General features: G+C 47.0%; 1 protein-coding gene and 1 long non-coding RNA gene across 5 annotated transcripts; one reads left to right on the top strand and one right to left on the bottom strand.

The window, feature by feature from the left end:
- Positions 1 to 3779: 3779 nt before the first annotated feature.
- LOC125330774 lies at positions 3780 to 4868 on the bottom strand. Its single transcript, XR_007205701.1, has 2 exons — positions 4700 to 4868; positions 3780 to 4589 (listed from the first exon to the last, which is right to left on the bottom strand). It is a non-coding gene; the product is annotated as an uncharacterized LOC125330774 (long non-coding RNA).
- A 72-nt stretch (positions 4869 to 4940) lies between these two features.
- MLF1 (myeloid leukemia factor 1) lies at positions 4941 to 18068 on the top strand. Of its 4 annotated transcripts, none has more exons than XM_048314351.1 (8): positions 4941 to 5045; positions 9909 to 10083; positions 12597 to 12641; positions 13526 to 13612; positions 13919 to 14047; positions 15559 to 15718; positions 15981 to 16113; positions 16271 to 18068. In XM_048314351.1, exons 1-8 carry the CDS (start codon positions 4999 to 5001, stop codon positions 16371 to 16373), a joined length of 879 nt encoding a protein of 292 aa, XP_048170308.1. In that variant the 5' UTR covers positions 4941 to 4998; the 3' UTR covers positions 16374 to 18068. The 4 variants fall into 4 exon arrangements, with proteins under 4 accessions (XP_048170308.1, XP_048170307.1, XP_048170310.1 ...); XM_048314350.1 differs by having other exon boundaries at positions 13523 to 13612; XM_048314353.1 differs by lacking the exon at positions 12597 to 12641.

The raw sequence follows: 18068 nt of genomic DNA, 5'->3' as shown, positions 1-18068 counted from the left end.
GGGAAAAACCTCCAGAATGCCTCCCAAAAGCCCAGGATCTCTGCTCCTGGGGTGTCTCCAGCTTTGGAGAGGAGTCACTGACTTCCCACTGCTGTTGCTGTCCCTGGCTGTGCTGCTGAAGGAAGCACCAAAATCCAAATGTTTTTTTCGCACTCCTGGAGCTGGGCTGGAGCAGGAATTTTTTCCCTCCCTTCCAGCGCCCCGGAGAAGTTGCCAGGCTTTAAGGAATAACTCTGTCATCTCCAGAAGGCTGTTCAGGCTCAGTGCCTTTGGTCACTTGGCCCTTGGGAATGGCAAACAGAGAGCTGCAGCTCTGGATCAGAATTCCCTGTGCTCCCTGTGCTTCCACATGTGCTTCCAAAGATTTATCCATCAGTAGTTACTGCCCTCGATGGCAACAGAGGCCATTTAAACCAGTATTAGTCTGGATCAGATCCTGGAATCGGTGCTGGTGCTCCCACTGGAGCCAGCTCTTGGTCATGGTGTTTTTAAGAATATTTCTGTGCCTCAGCTTTGACTCTGCTAAACAAAAACAAGAGGAGAAGAGAAAGGTCACAAAATCGGGGCTGGTTAAAAGAAATGCTGGTTCACATGATGGAAATTAAGGTTGGGAATTCATTAAAGCCCAGGCCTCAGGAACTCTCCAAGGGATCATTGCTGTAGAGATGATTTGAAAAGCAGCATCCCAATATGTTAAAAAAACCCAAAAAGCTTATCCTGGCTGTCTTGGGAGTGAGTTGGGCTGCCAGTGATGTGCCAGGCCATGGGCTGGCTGTGTCACATGCAGCTCTTGGGAGCATTCTGGTAGTTCCTTACCAAACACCCAGCCTGGGTAAATCCAAAAATGACACCAAGGAGGCATCCCAGCTAATCCAGTCTGGCAATTCCTACATGTATTGGGATTTTGTACTCAGATTGGTGTTTTACATTGGTATTTGTCACCAATTCTCAGCTTCCTCAAAGAAACACACCAAAAAATCCAATTTTCCCACTTTGCTGAGACGTTATGGACACGGAAGGCTCGGGACACAGGTGACACAACCCGAGGATCCCTCCTGCTCTCAGAGGATATTGCCTGCCCTGCCAGCATTATTTATTAGCTCATCCATAATTGATAATCTCTAATTTGTGTGGGCTGGAGGAAGCTGGGCTGCAGTGAGCTATAAAAGGAAGGTTATCAACAGCCTGCACAAGTTGGTGACAGCTCTATTTATAGCCCGGCCCAGGCCCCAAAATGTGTTTCTTCCCCTTTTTTGGTGCTGCAAGTTCAGGGTTAGGAGTTCCTGCAGGCAGGAGTTCCTCCTGCAGCCTCTGAGTGACTTGTTTTATCAGCTGCAGAGAGACAAGGGCAGTTTTTAGGGATATTTCCTACTTATACGCAAAGAGAGTTGCAGGGTGGACACGGGGAGGTTTTCTGTCACAACTTGTTGGGTGGGAAGTGGAAAAAATTGGAATAACAGTAAAAGAAATGGAATCTTTTCCTGTAGAAAGCAGGAATTGTCTTTCCCTGGTTTGCATCTTGTATAAAATAGGGTTCAGCTTATCCAGGGGAGGCTGACAGCATAGTCCTGAACAGGTATTTTATATTTCATCAGAACAAAACCACCTCTGGTCAACACTGGGCTCTGATTGTTCCATTTTCCTCGTTAGCGTAACTAATTACCCAACTTTTAAACCTTGTCAGACCCAGCATGTTCAGAGGAGACTCCCAGGATTCAGATGGGATTTCAGCAGAAAAATCTGCTGATAATGAGCTAAGGAGCATTAATTCTTTCTTTTCTCTCGGTTTCTTCTTTGTGTGTGCAGACCAGGTATTTCCTTTGAAATGGACTGCTTAATTTCCATCTGTGATTATGTTTGAATGAAGGGAACCTTGGCATTTAGTTCTGTTAATTAATTGATTTCGATCTGGCCAGCAGCATTGTGTCCAGCCTTAGGAAGGGCTCTGGCTCCAGTTCTCCCAGCCCAGTTTGGCACTTTTCCTATTTAAACACATGTGCAGGAATGCAATTTTCACCTCCAAGTGTTAAAGCATCCTTGCTTCTTAAAAATAATCCTCGTAGAGGAATTAGAGTGGATGGTTTCCCATACAGAAAGGCAGAAATATTCCTGTGTTTTCCAGCAGTTGCACGAAGTGTTTCCCACAGATTTTAGTGTATTTTACATGAATGAGTTGATCACAGAGTCTTTTTCGGCATCACCAGAATTGATTTTTACTCTGGAGGGAACAGAAAACACAAATCCAAAGGGAAATGGCTGTGGAAAAAAAGCTCTCAGCATGAGGAGTTAAGAGGAACTCAGGGGTTGGAAGGAAATGTTTGGGGCAGGAACCTAAACAGGGATCCTTGGAATGGAGAGAGAACAAGGGAATTGTAAATACCAACAAAACATCAATATGGCAAAATGACCTTTTGTTCTGGCTGGATGTGCTCAACAAAGCTCTGAAGCCTGGATCAGATTTAAATAGTCCTATCACCAAAATGAGTAAGAATTGAGAAGGTAAATTAATTCCTAAGGGAAATCACTGTAGATCTCATTAGCTTGGGAACAAGATACCTTAAAACTTTTAATTAAAGATAATATTTACTGCAAATGAATAAGAGTTGGCAGGTTTCAGCAGAAACCATAATCTCATTTATGCAAAGTTTTCTTCCATTAAGGCAGACATCATTAATCTCATTGGAGATGCCCTCCAGCCCGACAGAGCTGCAGCACGAGGAGTTTCTTACAGAACTCTTTTAATCTGCACAAAGGAGCTGGAGCTGGAGCAGCCACAGACCTGGAGAAGGGCTGAGCAATTAAAGGGGTCCCTGTGCAAACACAGCCCTGCGTCCCTGGCACCGAGCACCCCATAATGAGCTCCTTCCAGCAGCTGGGAGTGAACACTGCAGCCCCATCCCTCCGTTCCTGCGCGGGATCCAGCGCTGCAGCTGCTCCGGCTGGCAGGGAGATGTCAGCCTTTGGAGCCAGCATGAAGTCAAACAGGGAGCTGTGGGTGATGTGGAGGGCTGGGAGCAGCTCTGGGGAAGTTCCCCATCCCTGTCTCAGGGTTAGAAATCACTTCTTTTTACAGGGCTGAGTTTGGGGAATCATGGAGTGCTTTGGGTTGGGAGGGACCCTAAAGATCCCCCTCCATGGGCAGGGACACCTTCCCAGGGTGCTCCAAGCCCCAATGTCCAGCCTGGCCTTGGGCACTGCCAGGGATCCAGGGGCAGCCCCAGCTGCTCTGGGCACCCTGTGCCAGGGCCTGCCCACCCTCCCAGCCAGGAATTCCTTCCCAATATCCCATCTGTCCCTGCCCTCTGGCAGTGGGAATTCATCCCCCTTGCCCTGTCACTCCATAGATTCCCTATAAAAAACATGCCTGGGATAACCAGGTGGGATTAGAGAAGCCTGGAGTATTCCCATGGCAGTCAGGAGAGGAGATCCTTGTTCCAGGATCCATCATGCTGCAGGGGTTTGGCCCAAAGTGGAGAAGAGACATAAAAGATGAATGAACTGAGGCTGCAGCATTCCTGCACGCCCCAGTAACCAGGTGAGCATTGATTCTGCTGTCAGAAGGCAGAGTTCCCTCTGATCCCAGCCAGAGGGGATGTGGGATTCACTCCAGGCTGGATGTGACAGCGGCAATGTGACTGGTGGGCAGGAATGCTGACAGGGAATGCTGACAGGGAAGGGGTCACCCCGGGATTGCCCAGGTGAGCTCTTTGTGGATGAGAGAGCAGCAAATAAAACTCAGGGGAGGCAACTCTGCCTCTTCTGGGCCTTTTACAACCAAATCTCGTGCCAGTCATGATGGGTTTTATTGCTCACACACAGAATTCAGCCTTGTTTCAAGCCACACACAGAATATTACAAATATTTTAGTAGTACCAACCTCTGCACTGCAGTTACTCCAAACTGCCCTGAAGTTAAAGTCTATTCACACTAAAAACGGCACAAGCAGCATCTTTAGCGTAGCATAAATCATTTACAGGAGTCATTTATTAATTACTTGTCAATATTCTGATTAACAGAGATGGCTCTGGTTGGTTTTAGGGCAGCCATGCCAGGCTGCAATGTTCACTTGCCACTTGTCACAAACCAGCCAGGTGGATTTTCTTTAATGTAATTTGTCTATCAAATACAAAATCCTGCAAATTCTCCTGCTCCTGGAGCTTCAACTTCTCAACATATTCTACAATTAAGGCTGGGAAAGATCTCCCAAATCCATGCTTTTACTGAAACCTCCCTCTGACGACTATTCCAAAGGTTTGCTGAGGTGTTCTCCCTTTATCTGCCTCTTCCTGCTAAAACCAAGAGCTCCTTTTCCCTGTTTAACTGTAACCCAGCCCTTCCCAGGCCCGAAGCAGCGCAGGGAAGCAATAATGCACTGCCACGAAGCCTTGGGAAGGGGATGTGCCCTGGAACCCTGATCCTCACGGCCGGAGCATCCCTGTCCTTGCTCCATCCCGGCCCGCTCCCTCCTCGCTGCTGTGCTTCCCTGGAACAGCAGTTCATGGATCGCTCACTCCAGCCTCCTGCTGCTTTTCCACGTTCCGCGAGTTTCCAGCCGCCGGGAAGAGGCCGCAGCTTTATTTTACTGCCATCTACTGGAAAAAATAGAATTATTTCTAGAATTGCCGAGCAGCGGGACGCGCCACAGCCCCGGTGGGGCCGGGCCTGTCCCCGCCTCACACTCCCCAGGGCCGGGGCGCACCCTGTGGCAGAGCGGGGCTGCGGGAGGAGCACCCCGAGGGGCGAGGAGGCCGCGATTCCCGAATTTCCCGCATTTCCCGCATTCCCCGCATTCCCCGCATTCCCCATTCCCGGGAACCTTCTGGAGCGGCGGCCCCGCGGTCGCCACGGCAACGGCGTCGCGCGGGGAGCCCCGCCCCTCGCGGCGCGCCGGCCAATGGGAGCGGGCGGGGAGGTCACGTGCGTGGGCGGGGCGCGGCGCGGCGCGGTGAGGAGGGGCCGCGCGGGGCAGGGGGCGCGCAGAGCGCAGTGGCCGCAGCCATGTTCGGGGGGCTCCGGAGATGCTTCGAGGACGATCCCTTCTTCAGGTGAGGGGTGGGCGGCTGTGGGGAACGGCGGTGAGGCGGAGGGGGATCGGCCGAGTGGGGGCTGAGGCGGTGGAGGGCTCTGAGGGGCCGGTCCGGGGGTGTAAACGGGCGGGCGGGGTGGGTGTGAGGGACCGACCGTTGGCTGAGGCAGCTGCGGGGGTCGGCGCGGGTGGAAGGACATGGGGTCGGTGCTGATTGAAGGGGTCGGGGCAGGTGGAAGGACTGGGGGACCGGGGCGGGTTAAAGGGATCGGTGCAGGTAGAAGGACCGGGGCAGGGTAAAGGGGTCGGTGCAGGTAGAAGGACCGGGGCGGGTTAAAGGGGTCGGTGCAGGTAGAAGGACCGGGGCGGGTTAAAGGGGTCGGTGCAGGTAGAAGGACCGGGGCAGGGTAAAGGGGTCGGTGCAGGTAGAAGGACCGGGGCAGGGTAAAGGGGTCGGTGCAGGTAGAAGGACCGGGGCGGGTTAAAGGGATCGGTGCAGGTAGAAGGACCGGGGCGGGTTAAAGGGATCGGTGCAGGTAGAAGGACCGGGGCGGGTTAAAGGGGTCGGTGCAGGTAGAAGGACCGGGGCGGGTTAAAGGGGTCGGTGCCGGTGCAGGGACCGGGGCTCGGTGCCGGTGCAAGGAGCGGGGTCTGTCCGGGTTCAAGGGGTCGGTCGGGGCCCAAGGGCCGCCGTCGGGGCCGTTGAACCGCCCCTGTGTCCGCACCCGGCCCCTCCCGGTACCTCCCGAGCCCCCCTAAAGCCGTGCCGGGATTAAACGTTCTCAGCGAGTTTCAATAGCGGAGACTCGAGTCTGTCTCCCCTCTCAGCAGGGAAGAATTTAATCCACATTTCGTACAGAGGGGATCTTCATCTCCTTGGCTGTAGATCCTTGAGTTTGTTTGCTCTTCAGTTTCCTAAGTACAGGTTCTGAGCAGTGTAGCTCATCCGGATTTATGCTCATGTTTAATTAATTACTTAGCCACAGGCTGTCTCTGAACTCTTCTCATTGCCAGCACTACTCAGAACCCCGGGTGTTCTTCAGTTAAAACTTTGCCAACGCGTGTGCGAGAGCGTGGATGGCAAATAGTTTCCGTGTGCTCATTTCCCGAGGAGATGGCAGTGCTTTAGCTCAGCAGATTGGGTTTTACTCTCGTTCCTTGTGAGGGTGGGCAGGCCCTGGCACAGGTTACCCAGAGAAGCTGTGGCTGCCACATCCCTGGAATTGCTCAAGGTTGGATGGGGCTTGGAGCAACCTGGGATGGTAGAGGTGTCCCTGCCCATGGCAGGGGGTTGGAATGGGATGAGCTTTGAGGTCCTTCCAGCCCAAATCATTCTGGGATTCTGCTTCTGTACCATGAGCACAGTGGTGGCTCCTGTCTGTGTATTCAAGCCTGAGCCCAGTTTATTCCCTGTGGGAATCTTCTTTTGCCACTGGAATCGAAATGTAAGCAGTGAGTGTTGCAAATGCTTCTCCCCTCAGCCAGAACTGCTGAATTACCTAGTCTGGCCCCATTTCATGTGTTTGGTCAGAAACTGTAATTTGTAGTGGATGAAAATGGGATCAGAGCACTCTGGGGAGCCTTGATAATTGTTTTAAATCCTTGAAAAAACTCTAAGGAATTTAATTAACAGCCAAGGTAAGGGGTGGATGAGGAAGGGAACATCAGGCCCTGTGATGTGGTTTGTTGTCTGGATCTCCTGGTTACGGGGAGTGCTGGCTGAGGCTGCTTAAAGGAGAATCTGCTGCTGAGCTGCAGCACATTCCAGGATAATTCCCAAAGCTGTGCCACATGGATTAGTACCCTTGGTTTCCAGGAATATTCCTGCTGTTACAATGACTTGTGAGTTCTATGCAGGAACCTTCCCGATGCAGATCCTTTGCAGGAAATTAAAGTAGTAATAGAAATTAGGTTTTGTTTGAAATAACAACTGCTTATTTATTAATTTATTCCTTGTTATGGTAGCCACTGAAGTAGGGGAAAAAAAAGATTGCTAAAGGTGGAGGCAGGGAGTTTGTGTGAAAGATGAGCTGGAAATTGAGACTCATTTTCTCAGCACTGTCCTTGTCAGTCTGTTTTGCATGTGGTTAAGGAAATGAGCTGATTACCTCAGATAAGATTAGTGTCCAAAATAGTGTCATAATAGGCTCCAGCTGCTTCATAAGGAGAGAGTTTGATGCTGAACTGGAAATAGTGCCTGGGTTGGAGCCCCTGTGTGAGCAGCTGTCCCAGGGAAGCAGCAGTCACTCAGCCCAAGGTGTCCAGGACAGGCTGGGATCCATCCCTGAAACCCTGCGCAGGTGCAGGGGTTGTGTTTGCCCTGCCAAGTGCACACTCTGGATTTCATTCTCCAAAGCACAGCTTTTGTTTATTGTGCCAGGTGTTCTCTCCAGAGGGAATCTGCAGCTGCAGCCTTATGTAACTTCCTGCATGGGGAAAAAAAATCTAATACTTCCATCTAATAGCTAATAAAAGGAAATATACCTAATACAATGTACAGTTTACAAAAATAATAAGTGGAATTTGTTGTTCCAGGACTGATTTTTAGTGCACTGAAGAAAGCAGTAACATTATATGTGCATGTTTAATGTCAGGTGAAGGTCAGGTTAATACACACTAGACAAAATTCTGTTACTGCAGAGTGCTGGAACAATAGATGTATAAATTGTTTGTCTCCACCCAGAATTCAATTTTAAAAATAATTTAGTGTTTAACACGTGAAGGGCACAAATTTGGTGTGCAGACTCCTTGTGGAGCCCCTCACTTTTTCCTTATCACTTTTATGCTATAACAGAAATCATGTCCTTCTCATCAAAAGTATCTTCTCACCCCAAAAAAAGGTCAGATTTTAAGTCATATATGCTCAATAATTGTTAAAATGTTCTACACCTGCTGCCATCCCATCAAATCTGTGCTTGCAGCAAGGGGCTTAAAATCCTGCCTGTCCCCTGCAGAGACTTTGCCTTGTTCAGTCCGTCTCTCTTCTGTCAGGGTGACCTCCTCCTCTTGTAATTATGGTGTGAGTTTCAGTCATTGGAGCCATCAAGGTTTAATTCCTTGGAAACTTTGTCTTCCAAATGGATTTTCTGTTCCCTTTGCATTGGTTTTGCCCTACTCCAGATCATACCAAAGTTGAGGTGTTTCTTTTCAGGCTTGGCAGCATTAATTCATTTTATGGCAAATTGGGAATTGGGAGCCTTTCCTTCTGTTCCTAAACCTTTTCCTCAGTTTGTATCTGACTTCCCTGTCCCTGGTACTGAGGAGCTCTTTGTGTTTGATAAGCAAACCTCTCTGAGGTTTGGGATCTGCTGGAATTGTGCACATCCCATGGTGATGCTGGTGTGATTCCCCACCCTTGCCTCATGCCAGGACTTTTTCCATCTGTTCTTCATCATGAAGTGAGGGAACACGTCTGGGTGAGCTCCTTATCATGGCAGGGCTGGAGCCAAAGCTGGGAGCAGGGCAGGGGCTGCTCCATGGCAACACTAAAATATTTCAAAAGTCTCTTTTGGGATGAGTTTAACTTTGGGCGTAGCTTAAAGAGATATTTTTGTGTTTAAAAAGTCTTGTTTGAAAATGAACTCAGCCTCATGTTTATCTTTTTCACGTGAAAGGGAGAAAAAAAATGGTAAGTGTGACTTTGGCACAAGATCAAAATGGCCACGTGATGTGGGAACTGCTTTTCATGGGGCTGGAGATAAGGGGTGGGGAGCAGAAAAGCTGTGCAGAAGATAACTGGGCAGGGAAGAAGTCAGGAACAGCCTGAAGCTTTTCCTGTGAGGTGTCCCAGGAAAGGCTGTGGTGTCCTAGCTGTGGGAAGCGCCAGGAACTGAGAGGAAGGAGGATGAGGTGTATTAAACCTAAATAAACATACCTGGGAAGTGACTGCTAATGTTCATAAAGTTTTCAGTGGGATAGCAAAGAAGGAAATGAGATGGAAGGAGGAAATGAACCATGTTCATTTGTATGGGAAGTGCTAATTTGCAGCCTGGCCCTCAGGCAGCAGCACTGCTCATACCTTGTGCTTCTGAAAAGTTCCTGGTTTGCTCCTCTTTTGGCCTTAATTAGGAATATTAGGTCTTGTCCAAATTAAAGAGTTAGGGAAGTTGAACAGTGTTTTCCTTGCAAGCCAGGCTTTGGGAATACCAGTGGAGTTCTGTAGGTTTTTGGGAGAGGAGGGGGAAAATTATAGGAAAACAAAAAGCCAATGAGAATCTTCTTCCTAAGCAGAGGAAAGGGATGTGGGAACAGGATTTGTGGAGGGAAGGCAAAGGTGCAGCAGTGGGTGATTAAAAGAGATGGAATTGGCCTGAATTTAGAGGATAGTGGGTATTTTTAAGCATGTGGGACAGGGAAAAGGAAAAGAAGGATGGGAACTGCCAGCAGAATAAATTTGATGAGGAGTTCAGGGAGTAGGACGTGGCTAAGCTTGGGAAGATGAAAGGGAAAAAGGGAGGGGAAAAGTTAAAAAGAAGTTATTTTAATGTCAGATGTCAGAGGTGGAAATAATGATAAATGAAACATGGGTCAGTTTATGGTTCTGGCAGGTATTAAACATAGGCTGGAGTGAAAGATGCTGCTAAGGATGGATATTTCTGGAAAAGATGAGGAAAGAGGAAAAGGAATAGGGACACCCAGGAGTGCAGGAGAACAGTGAGGGCAGCTGAGAGAAAATGGATCTCAAACACCCAACCTGAAAGATGGGAAGGGAGAAGAAAATCAGAGTTCATTGGGAATGGGAGATGGCCCAGTTGGGTCCTGTTAAAGATTTTGGATACAGAACCCTATGGGATACTAAAAAACGGAGTTTGGAAGATCTCAGAGCCACTCTCCATCAGGCAGAATAACCCCAGTGCCTCTCTCTGGAATGCCTGTTGTGCAGGGATCCCTTTGCTGCCCACCATGAGCACATGAGGCAGATGATGAGGAGCTTCTCGGAGCCTTTTGGGCGGGATCCATTCCTGAGCCTCCCGGAGGGAGAGGAGAGACCGGCGGGGAGAAGATCGGAGTGGAGAGCACAGCGGGACTCGCAGCTGGCTGTGAGGGGCGGCGGCAGGGTAAGTGCTCCTGAGCTCCAGGCACTGCTCCATGGAATGGGCATTTCCTGCCTCAGCTCTTGGAATCTCCTTCAAGTTGTTTTGGCACTCAGTGAAATGTGAATGATTCCTCTCTTGCTTCCTTCATGGCGCATTCCTTATCTCTGATAAACATCTGTCAGGGCTAATCAGAGTCTGGGTTTTATTGAGCATTGAACAGACAACATTTAATGGACAAACTGATCTTTATCCAGTGCTTGGTTTCATAAATACTATGGATTAAATGTTTCTGTTAGAGAAAGGCACTAAGAATGTCCCACATGCTCTGCACGTATATTTCCTTTTTATGTTAACTTGACTTAAAAAGGTGCCTGGATGTGGCTGCTCCCATCCCTGGAAGTGTTCAAGGCCAGGTTGGAGCCACCTGGTCTAAGGAAGGTGTCTCTGCCTGTGGCTGATCTTTCCAGGTCCCTTCCAACCCAAGCCATTCCAGGATTCCATGGTATATTTGTGCCTTCCCTGTACACGTCAGTCCCTTGTGTGCAGCTATTTCCACTTGATTTACACAAGCCTGGATTTCACCACCTCAGGAATATCCATCCATGGATTTTAATCCCAGTTTCACCTTTGCAGCTGGGAATCAAGACTTCATGCTCTGAATTTGGGCTGATTGTTAATATTTCCTTAGATACAAACCTGTAAGAATTAAAGCTCAGGGAAATTGGCATGGAATTTAGTATTTCTGTGTGTTACCAAGTGAGACTGATGATCTGTGTTCAAATAAAGTGTTTTTTCAACTCTGGGCATGCAGGACAATCCTATCTAACCCTTATCTAGAGCTGTATTTATAGAGAATATATGTTGGGAGCTGGTTCCTTTCCCTCCAGCTATTCAGCAGCTGCCTCCCTCTGGCTGTGATGAATCCCACTGGATTTTGAAAGACCGTTGGAAGAAAAGGCAGGTGACAGGGGCTGGTGGCCAGGTCAGAGCTGGAACAGAGCCTGTCACCTGCAGCTCCAGAGGGAAGCTGGCACATTCCTTCCCCTGCTCATCCAGTTCCTGGCAAATATAGAAACTGGTTCTAATTAGGGCATGAGCTTCCCTCTGCTGATCCTTAGGCCTCGGATCAGTGGTGCTTAAAGCCAGATCCGAGATTTTCCTTTAGACGAAGAACCTGTCAAAGCTCACCTTTAAAGCTCAGGGGTTCTGTCCCTGTTCCTGCAGTGAGGGACAGATGTGAGGCCCCAACCCTTTATCTGTGGCTGCACCAAGGGCTTAAAGGCACAGGAGCACTGTGTTAGTCTGACAAGCACAAAAGAATTCCACACAAATTCCACATGAATGCCAAACCCTTCCCAGGATCTTTTGATGTTGCTCATGTTCCACTGAAGAGCTGTCAGATGTCACACCGACTCAGCACTGATAGCTCTGCCTTGTAATCTCAAACTGCTGCTCCACCAATGATTTAAACCCTTAAAATTAGATTTTTATGTAGGAAAAGGTGGATCTTTGCTACACTGTCAAATACACTTCGTTCAAATGGCTTACACTGATTAGCAGTGTTGTAATTCTGGGTTTAATTAAATTGCAGCAGGCCTAAAACTGCTTTCAAAGGAACCAAATTAGTTGGGACAACTCAATGTGTGCCAGTGTAGGATTCAAATTTAAAACTGCTTCTCCTTTCTCCAGCAGGTTTGCAGTTGAGTTTTTAGGGAAGGAGGAAGAATGAGCTAAAACATATTAAGGGATACTATTAACTGGGGTTTTTGGGATATGTGATGATCCTGTATATCAGGCAAACGTTTTAACAGCTTTGAGTGGCTTTTTAGTGTTACAAAACAGAGTTTATAAGCTTGGTATGACTAATAACTGCTATTGGTGAGGGTGTCACATGTAGAGAAAAAATATGTATTATTATTTACAGTTCTGCCTAGTCAGTCCTGACAGAAACCTGGAGAGTTCCTAAAGCTGTTCCAGAATTGGAGAATTCCTTCTTTTTGCGTTACAGTTCCTGCAGAGGGTTTGGTCCTCCTGCCACCCTTGTGTGTCTGCAGGCCTTATCTGACCCTCCAATCTCAGTTTCCTGGAAACATCCCTGTGTTTCCCAGGATCTCACTGCCCTGTCAGGCAGGAATACTCAGTATCAGTGGGACAATTTGTTGATTTGTTGATTTTAATCAGCTTTCAGTGCTGGGGTTCTGCTGCCTGACTGGAATGGAGCATTCCAGGGTGGGGCCTGAAGTGTGAAATCACTTCAGCACAAAGGTTCTTGTGGTGTACAAATGTTTGCCAGCCTCTAAGTGCTTTTCACACACACTTATCAATATTTATTAGATGTGCTGGCAGTTATCACTTTCTAATATCATCACTATAAATATATTATTTCCACATACCCAGGGACTACTTAATTAATTACCATGGGCCTCCTGAGTGATTTTAATTAGATAGGAAATGTTTCATGTGACCTACTGCATATAAAAGTAATTTCTGCTGTTCCTGATAATAATTCCAGATGTTGCTCCTTTTTTTTCCAGGCCACCAGCTTCTCCCTCATGCCCTTTGCAGGCTTTGGGAGAGTGGTTAGTATCCCTGGAGTAGCTCCTGTGTAACCTGTGTGTAACCAGAGCATGGCAGAGGCTGAGCTCTGTGCTTGCATCCTGCTTTTGGTGCTGTTGACAGATTGGGAATAAGAAAATCCAGGGAAAAAATCCTTCCTGGGGCATTAACCTCTGGATATGGATGGAGTAATCCCTGGGGAAACCCCAAACTTTGAGTGCTGCTGGAGGATGTGGTTGTGGGGGTGACACCAACGAAACCACTGCTCCCAGTAAGGCAGAGCAGCCCCTGGAGATGGGATTGCCCCTGGAAATGGGCTTGGAGTGGTTTCCAGCTGTGGGTTGGGGGTCTGGAATATCCTGTAAAATATCCATCATCTGTTCATAGTTCTTGGCCAGAGGATTCCAATGTCTTGTAGTCAAAAAATAAGTGGAAAGTTTTCTGTACTTTAATTTTACTTCATTTTGGGCTTAAATGCAGATTTAAGTTTGCAACGTTGAAATACATAACTCTGGAAATGAATTTATTCAAATGTAAGCCCTGAACGGTCACACAGGACTTTCAGAGCAGAAGCTGGTGACCTCAGAAGGTTTGTGAACACATTTGTGAAATAATTGGATATTGCAATTATATATATATCCAATGAATATTTTTGTAAAATAAACTCATTTTGTGGCCAGTTTGACATCGGGGTGACAAATTTTCCACTTTCATCTTCCCAATATCTCCAGCTTAATCCAGCTCCCTCAATTTTCATCTAAAAAGATGCATTTTGGCTTGTCTGTGTGTGAAGTGCAGCCTGAAAAGCTTTTTGAGTTAAAAATGCATGTTAAAAAGAGCTTCAGGACTTCAGCTTTCAGTGGAGACTGTTTTAACTGTAGTCTTTTTTTCCCCTTTTTTTAAGCAGGATGCAGGTTTTGGAGATCCATTTTCTGCAATGGACAGGATGATGTCAGACATGAGGAACAGCATGCTGGAAATGCAAAGGAAATTTGTGAGTTCTTTTTAAAATTGTTCTCAAATTTAGTGTACTGGAGAGTGCCAGTTACTTCAGATATTCCTCAGAAAATAATGCCAAGAAAATGGGACTAATTTCAAGGAGCTGGTAAGAATTTGAAATTTTTTGCCTAGACTATATTGTGTTTATAATTTTTCTTTACTCTTTGAAGATAAAACTGAAGTTTATGTGGTGCCAGGAAGGGTTAATTTTGTGGAGGGATATTTTCCATAATAAAATAGTAAGGAACACCTGTTCTCCACAAGTTTTAACTTTGATTAATGAGGCTGCATTGCTTTGTAGGATGACCTGTCCATCCAACCTGATGGACACAGTTTCAGCTCCTCCTCCATGATGACTTATTCCAAAATGGGGGATGAACCTCCCAAAGTTTTCCAAGCCTCGACCCAGACCCGCACGGCTCCGGGAGGGGTGAGTAATCCTGGGATGCAGCACAAGGGAGCTGGGCACTTCTCAGGATTGAGGTGCAGCCACACCAAAGCAGTGTCCTCCAGCATCTTTCACTGCAGACAGTCACTCCTGGAATTTACAGAATCCTGGGATCCCTGAGGTTGGATTGAGTCCAGCCTGTGCCCGATCCCCACCTTGTCACTGAGTGCCACATCCAGCCCTTCCTTGGACACCTCCAGGGATGGGGACTCCCTGGGAGCCCCTTGGAGTGTTTAACAACCCTTTCCATGGGGAAATTCCTGCTGCTGTCCACCCTGAGCCTCCCCTGGCCCAGCCTGAGGCCGTTCCCTCTCCTCCTGTCCCTGTTCCCTGCGAGCAGAGCCCGACCCGCCCGGCTGCACAAAGAAAATTTAGGACATGGGGAAAACACAGGGCTCTCAAACCCTGCTCTGTATTAAAAGTTCTGATTTCCTCCCTGTAATTTCATTCTTTGAGTACACCCCAGAATAAATTACAGACCCATCCAAGGCTGGAAAACCAGAGCACAGAGCAGCAATTTTCCAGTGTCCTTCTCTTTGCCATAATGAATCGTTTTCCTGTCCACCCAAACTCCAGGAGAGGCACTGATTTATGCAGCCCCTGCCTTCAAAGCACCCCTTTGCCCAGGCACTTACATAACACTGAGCTGGAGCTCCCTTGCAGCTGTTGTGTCTGATCCTGCCGGGAACTGGGAGTGGGAATGTGAACCTGGCACGGGGCATGAAAGCCTAGACGTGCTCCCTAAAGGCCGTGGGCAGGACTGGCTGGGAATGTGTCCTGCTGCAGCACACTCTGTTATCACAGGGCTGCTAATAATACCCCAGACCACACTGATAAGGGGCTGCCTGCCTTTCAGGCCAGTCAACACCACAGCCTGAACTGGTTGTTCCTCACGCTGGGAATTTTGGCACCGGGTATAATTCGGTCTTTTTCCAAGGAGAGTGTTGGAAACTTGGCTCTGTAGCATTTTTAGACTGAGGGTTTTTTCCCCAATAATTAATACCCAGCTAAAAAACTTTAGGTGGTGTTTCATCTTCCTGTCTGGTGGCCAAAAGAAAATAGGCTTGATTTGTGTTTGCTGGTGTATTTTCAGCCAACACAGGAAATGAGAGAATTGGAAAAGCTTGGAAAACCTGACTTTTTTAAAAGGAAAGATATTAAACTATTGGGGAAGGAAATAACCTTTTGCAAGGGTCTGGAGTAACAGGAAAAGGGGGAATGGCTTCCCACTGCAGAGGGCAGGGTTAGATGGGATATTGGAAGGAAATTCTTCCCAGAGCAGCTGTGGCTGCCCCTAGATTCCTGGCAGTGTCCAAGGCCAGGCTGGACGGGGCTTGGAGCAGCCTGGGACAGTGGAAGGTGTCCCTGCTCACAGCAGGGGTGGCACTGGATGGGCTTTAAATCCTTCCAACCCAAACCGGTCTGGGATTCTGTGAAGTCTTTGACCTCAGTTTTGGTTGGAAGGACACTTATTTCCCTTTTCTTAAATACAGGTTAAGGAGACAAGAAAAGCACTGAAGGATTCTGAGAGTGGCCTGGAGAAAATGGCCATTGGTCACCACATTCAGGATCGGGCTCATGTCATCAAAAAATCCAAGAACTCCAAGACTGGGGATGAGGAGATGAACCAAGAATTCATCAACCTGGATGAATGTAGGTCTTTTTAGGCAGTTAATGGCCTTTGCACTGTTTCACACTCTGATTTTGAGGTTCCAGCTTGAGACAGCTTAAAAGGGACTTTTAGACCGAAAGTCTCCAAATTCAATTCTCCTGTACAGATCCCAAAAACGGGGGCAGGCCATATGGAGAGTTGTGGACCACAACATTTAAAATCACTACTCAAACCCCCTAATATTCATTAAATGTTTTTTTCCTCTCTTTATTAACATTTCAAATAAATTGATCTGTTTTCCAGCTGAGGCTGACACCTTTGATGAGGAGTGGCAGAAAGAGATCATGAAGTTCAGGCCCTGCCGAAGCAGAGGAGCTGTGGAATCTCCAAGATCCAAAAGTGTCCATTACAGTCCCAGGGAAAATGGATCAAGAAGGTACAAATAGTTCCCTCCTATCCTACAGGATACGGAAATTCCAGCAGCAGAAGGAAAATCCAGCTCTGGAGCAATGTCTGTGGCAGCCCCAGGGGAGCTGCAGGTTTTATTCCTCCTTTTCTCATGGAGATTGTGATCATTGTTGTTCTTTTTCCAGAGAGAAGCCGCTTGGAGCTCCAGGATCCAGAGTGCCCAGGGATTCCTTGGAGACTCTCAATGTGAAAGGAACACACGTTCCCCTGAAGAGCTGCAGGAAATAACTGTCCCCATTCCCTTGGGATGGAGATTCCCTGGAGCAGATGATGGTGCTCAGTGCTCGTGTCCGTAAAAATACACCCGGATTTGTGACCAATCTCTGTTCTGTGTTGTGCCTTTGCTCCTCCTGCTTCTCAATGTCCTTCAAACCTCAGCTCCTCAGTGAATTAACACCCAACAACTTTCTGCCTAAAAGCACTTTATGGATCCTCTCTAATCCTGTTAAAAACAGCTTGGATTTGCAGAGGTTTTCTGCTCCAGCTGCACCAATCTCAGGCTTTACTAAGCCTGGTACTGCAGCTCCTCCTTCCCACTCTAAGTTGCACAGAAAGTAAATTTTCTTTCTTTTGGGTTGCTGAAATAATTACTGATTTTCGAGGTTAATTAATAGAACTTGAATACACTATAAAGCTCTTTAAAATCATACTGTAAATTGTTACCCCCACACTTACCTTGGTGTAACATAGTGCAATGACAATACTTTAAATTTATCAGAGCTTTGATGTTAATGAGCTGTGCTTGCACCTCATTTCCTGTGCCTGAACTGTCCGCTGTGTTTTCCTGATCCTTGTTTGTTTCCTGTGGAGTTGGCCCATCATTTTCCATCTGAGGATTGTCTGTAGTACCTTTAGTTACCCTGTAGCAGTAACAGTGTCCTGAGATCAGCTGCAGCTAGGAGTTATTAGTGGGAAAAATATGTGGGAGAAAGAAAGGAGTTTAACTGGAATTATTTTTCACTGTTTGTTGTGTTCTAAAGAGCCCTGGATACAGGAACCCCTCTCACCCTCACTGTGGTCTTTGTGTTTTACCCTAAATTTACATTTGATTGGAGTCTAGAAGAGCCAGCAGTGTCTGAGAACAGGAAAATCCTGCAGGTATTCCAGGTGTTCAATCCCTGTGCTGTTGTGCCTCACTGAATTATCCCCGTGGTGTAACATAAAGAACTTCTGTAAATTAAATAACATTAAATAATACAAATTAATTTAATAACATTAAAGCATTGCATAAATTCAAGGCTTCATTATAATGTAGCCTTAAAAAGCACTGTTTGTATCATAAAAGAAATAGGGTTTAGTAAGTTAAGAGTAATATTTGTTTGGCCAAAAAGCCTCTAAATCATATTTAATATTCCTGCAGTATCCCCGGAATATTTAATTTTAATTAATGAATGTTTGTTAATGTGCAAACCCAATCAGCAGCACTTTTGTTGAGTTCTGAAAAGGACAATTATTTGCTTGTTCCTGCAGTGGTCTTTTCCTGAGTTAGAGAAGTATCAGTGGCAATAAGTTGATGTGATCAATAATAATGGCAATAATTGAACCATTTAATGAGCAGTGAAGGTAAGTGGGGGTCAGGGGACACCCCTTAAAGTCAGAGCTCAACCCATACACTGGAGACACCCTGGGTTCTGCAATTAATGTATTAGAGAAGCTTCTCAGTAATGAACAGCAGCAACTGATGGAACTTGAGCCGGAATGTTGGAGAGCTGCTGCTGTTAAATGGAGAATTCACCTGACAACTGGGATTTTTGTGTGGAATAAACCAAGCACATCCTGGCTTTTGAAATGATGGTGGGAAGAGGTGAATATTCCCTCCAGAGCCCTTTGCTATGCCAGGCCTGTTCTCCAATGTAAGGCACAAGTTGTGCTCTGTAGAAGCATCTGAAACTGCAATCCTTTAATAAAGTTATTTATTATTTA

Source organism: Corvus hawaiiensis, chromosome 10 (genome assembly GCF_020740725.1).
Source record: "Corvus hawaiiensis isolate bCorHaw1 chromosome 10, bCorHaw1.pri.cur, whole genome shotgun sequence".
NCBI lineage: Eukaryota > Metazoa > Chordata > Aves > Passeriformes > Corvidae > Corvus > Corvus hawaiiensis.
Note: the sequence above shows the minus strand (reverse complement) of the source record. Positions and strands in the feature narration are given on the sequence as shown.

Bases quoted from the DNA above. Each gene is read 5' to 3' on its own strand.
- MLF1 (XM_048314350.1), top strand. From the start codon at position 4,999: ATGTTCGGGGGGCTCCGGAGATGCTTCGAGGACGATCCCTTCTTCAG. The intron at 10,084-12,596 runs GTAAGTGCTCCT...TTTTTTTTCCAG, and splicing joins CTGTGAGGGGCGGCGGCAGG to GCCACCAGCTTCTCCCTCAT. The intron at 15,719-15,980 runs GTAGGTCTTTTT...TCTGTTTTCCAG, and splicing joins ATTCATCAACCTGGATGAAT to CTGAGGCTGACACCTTTGAT.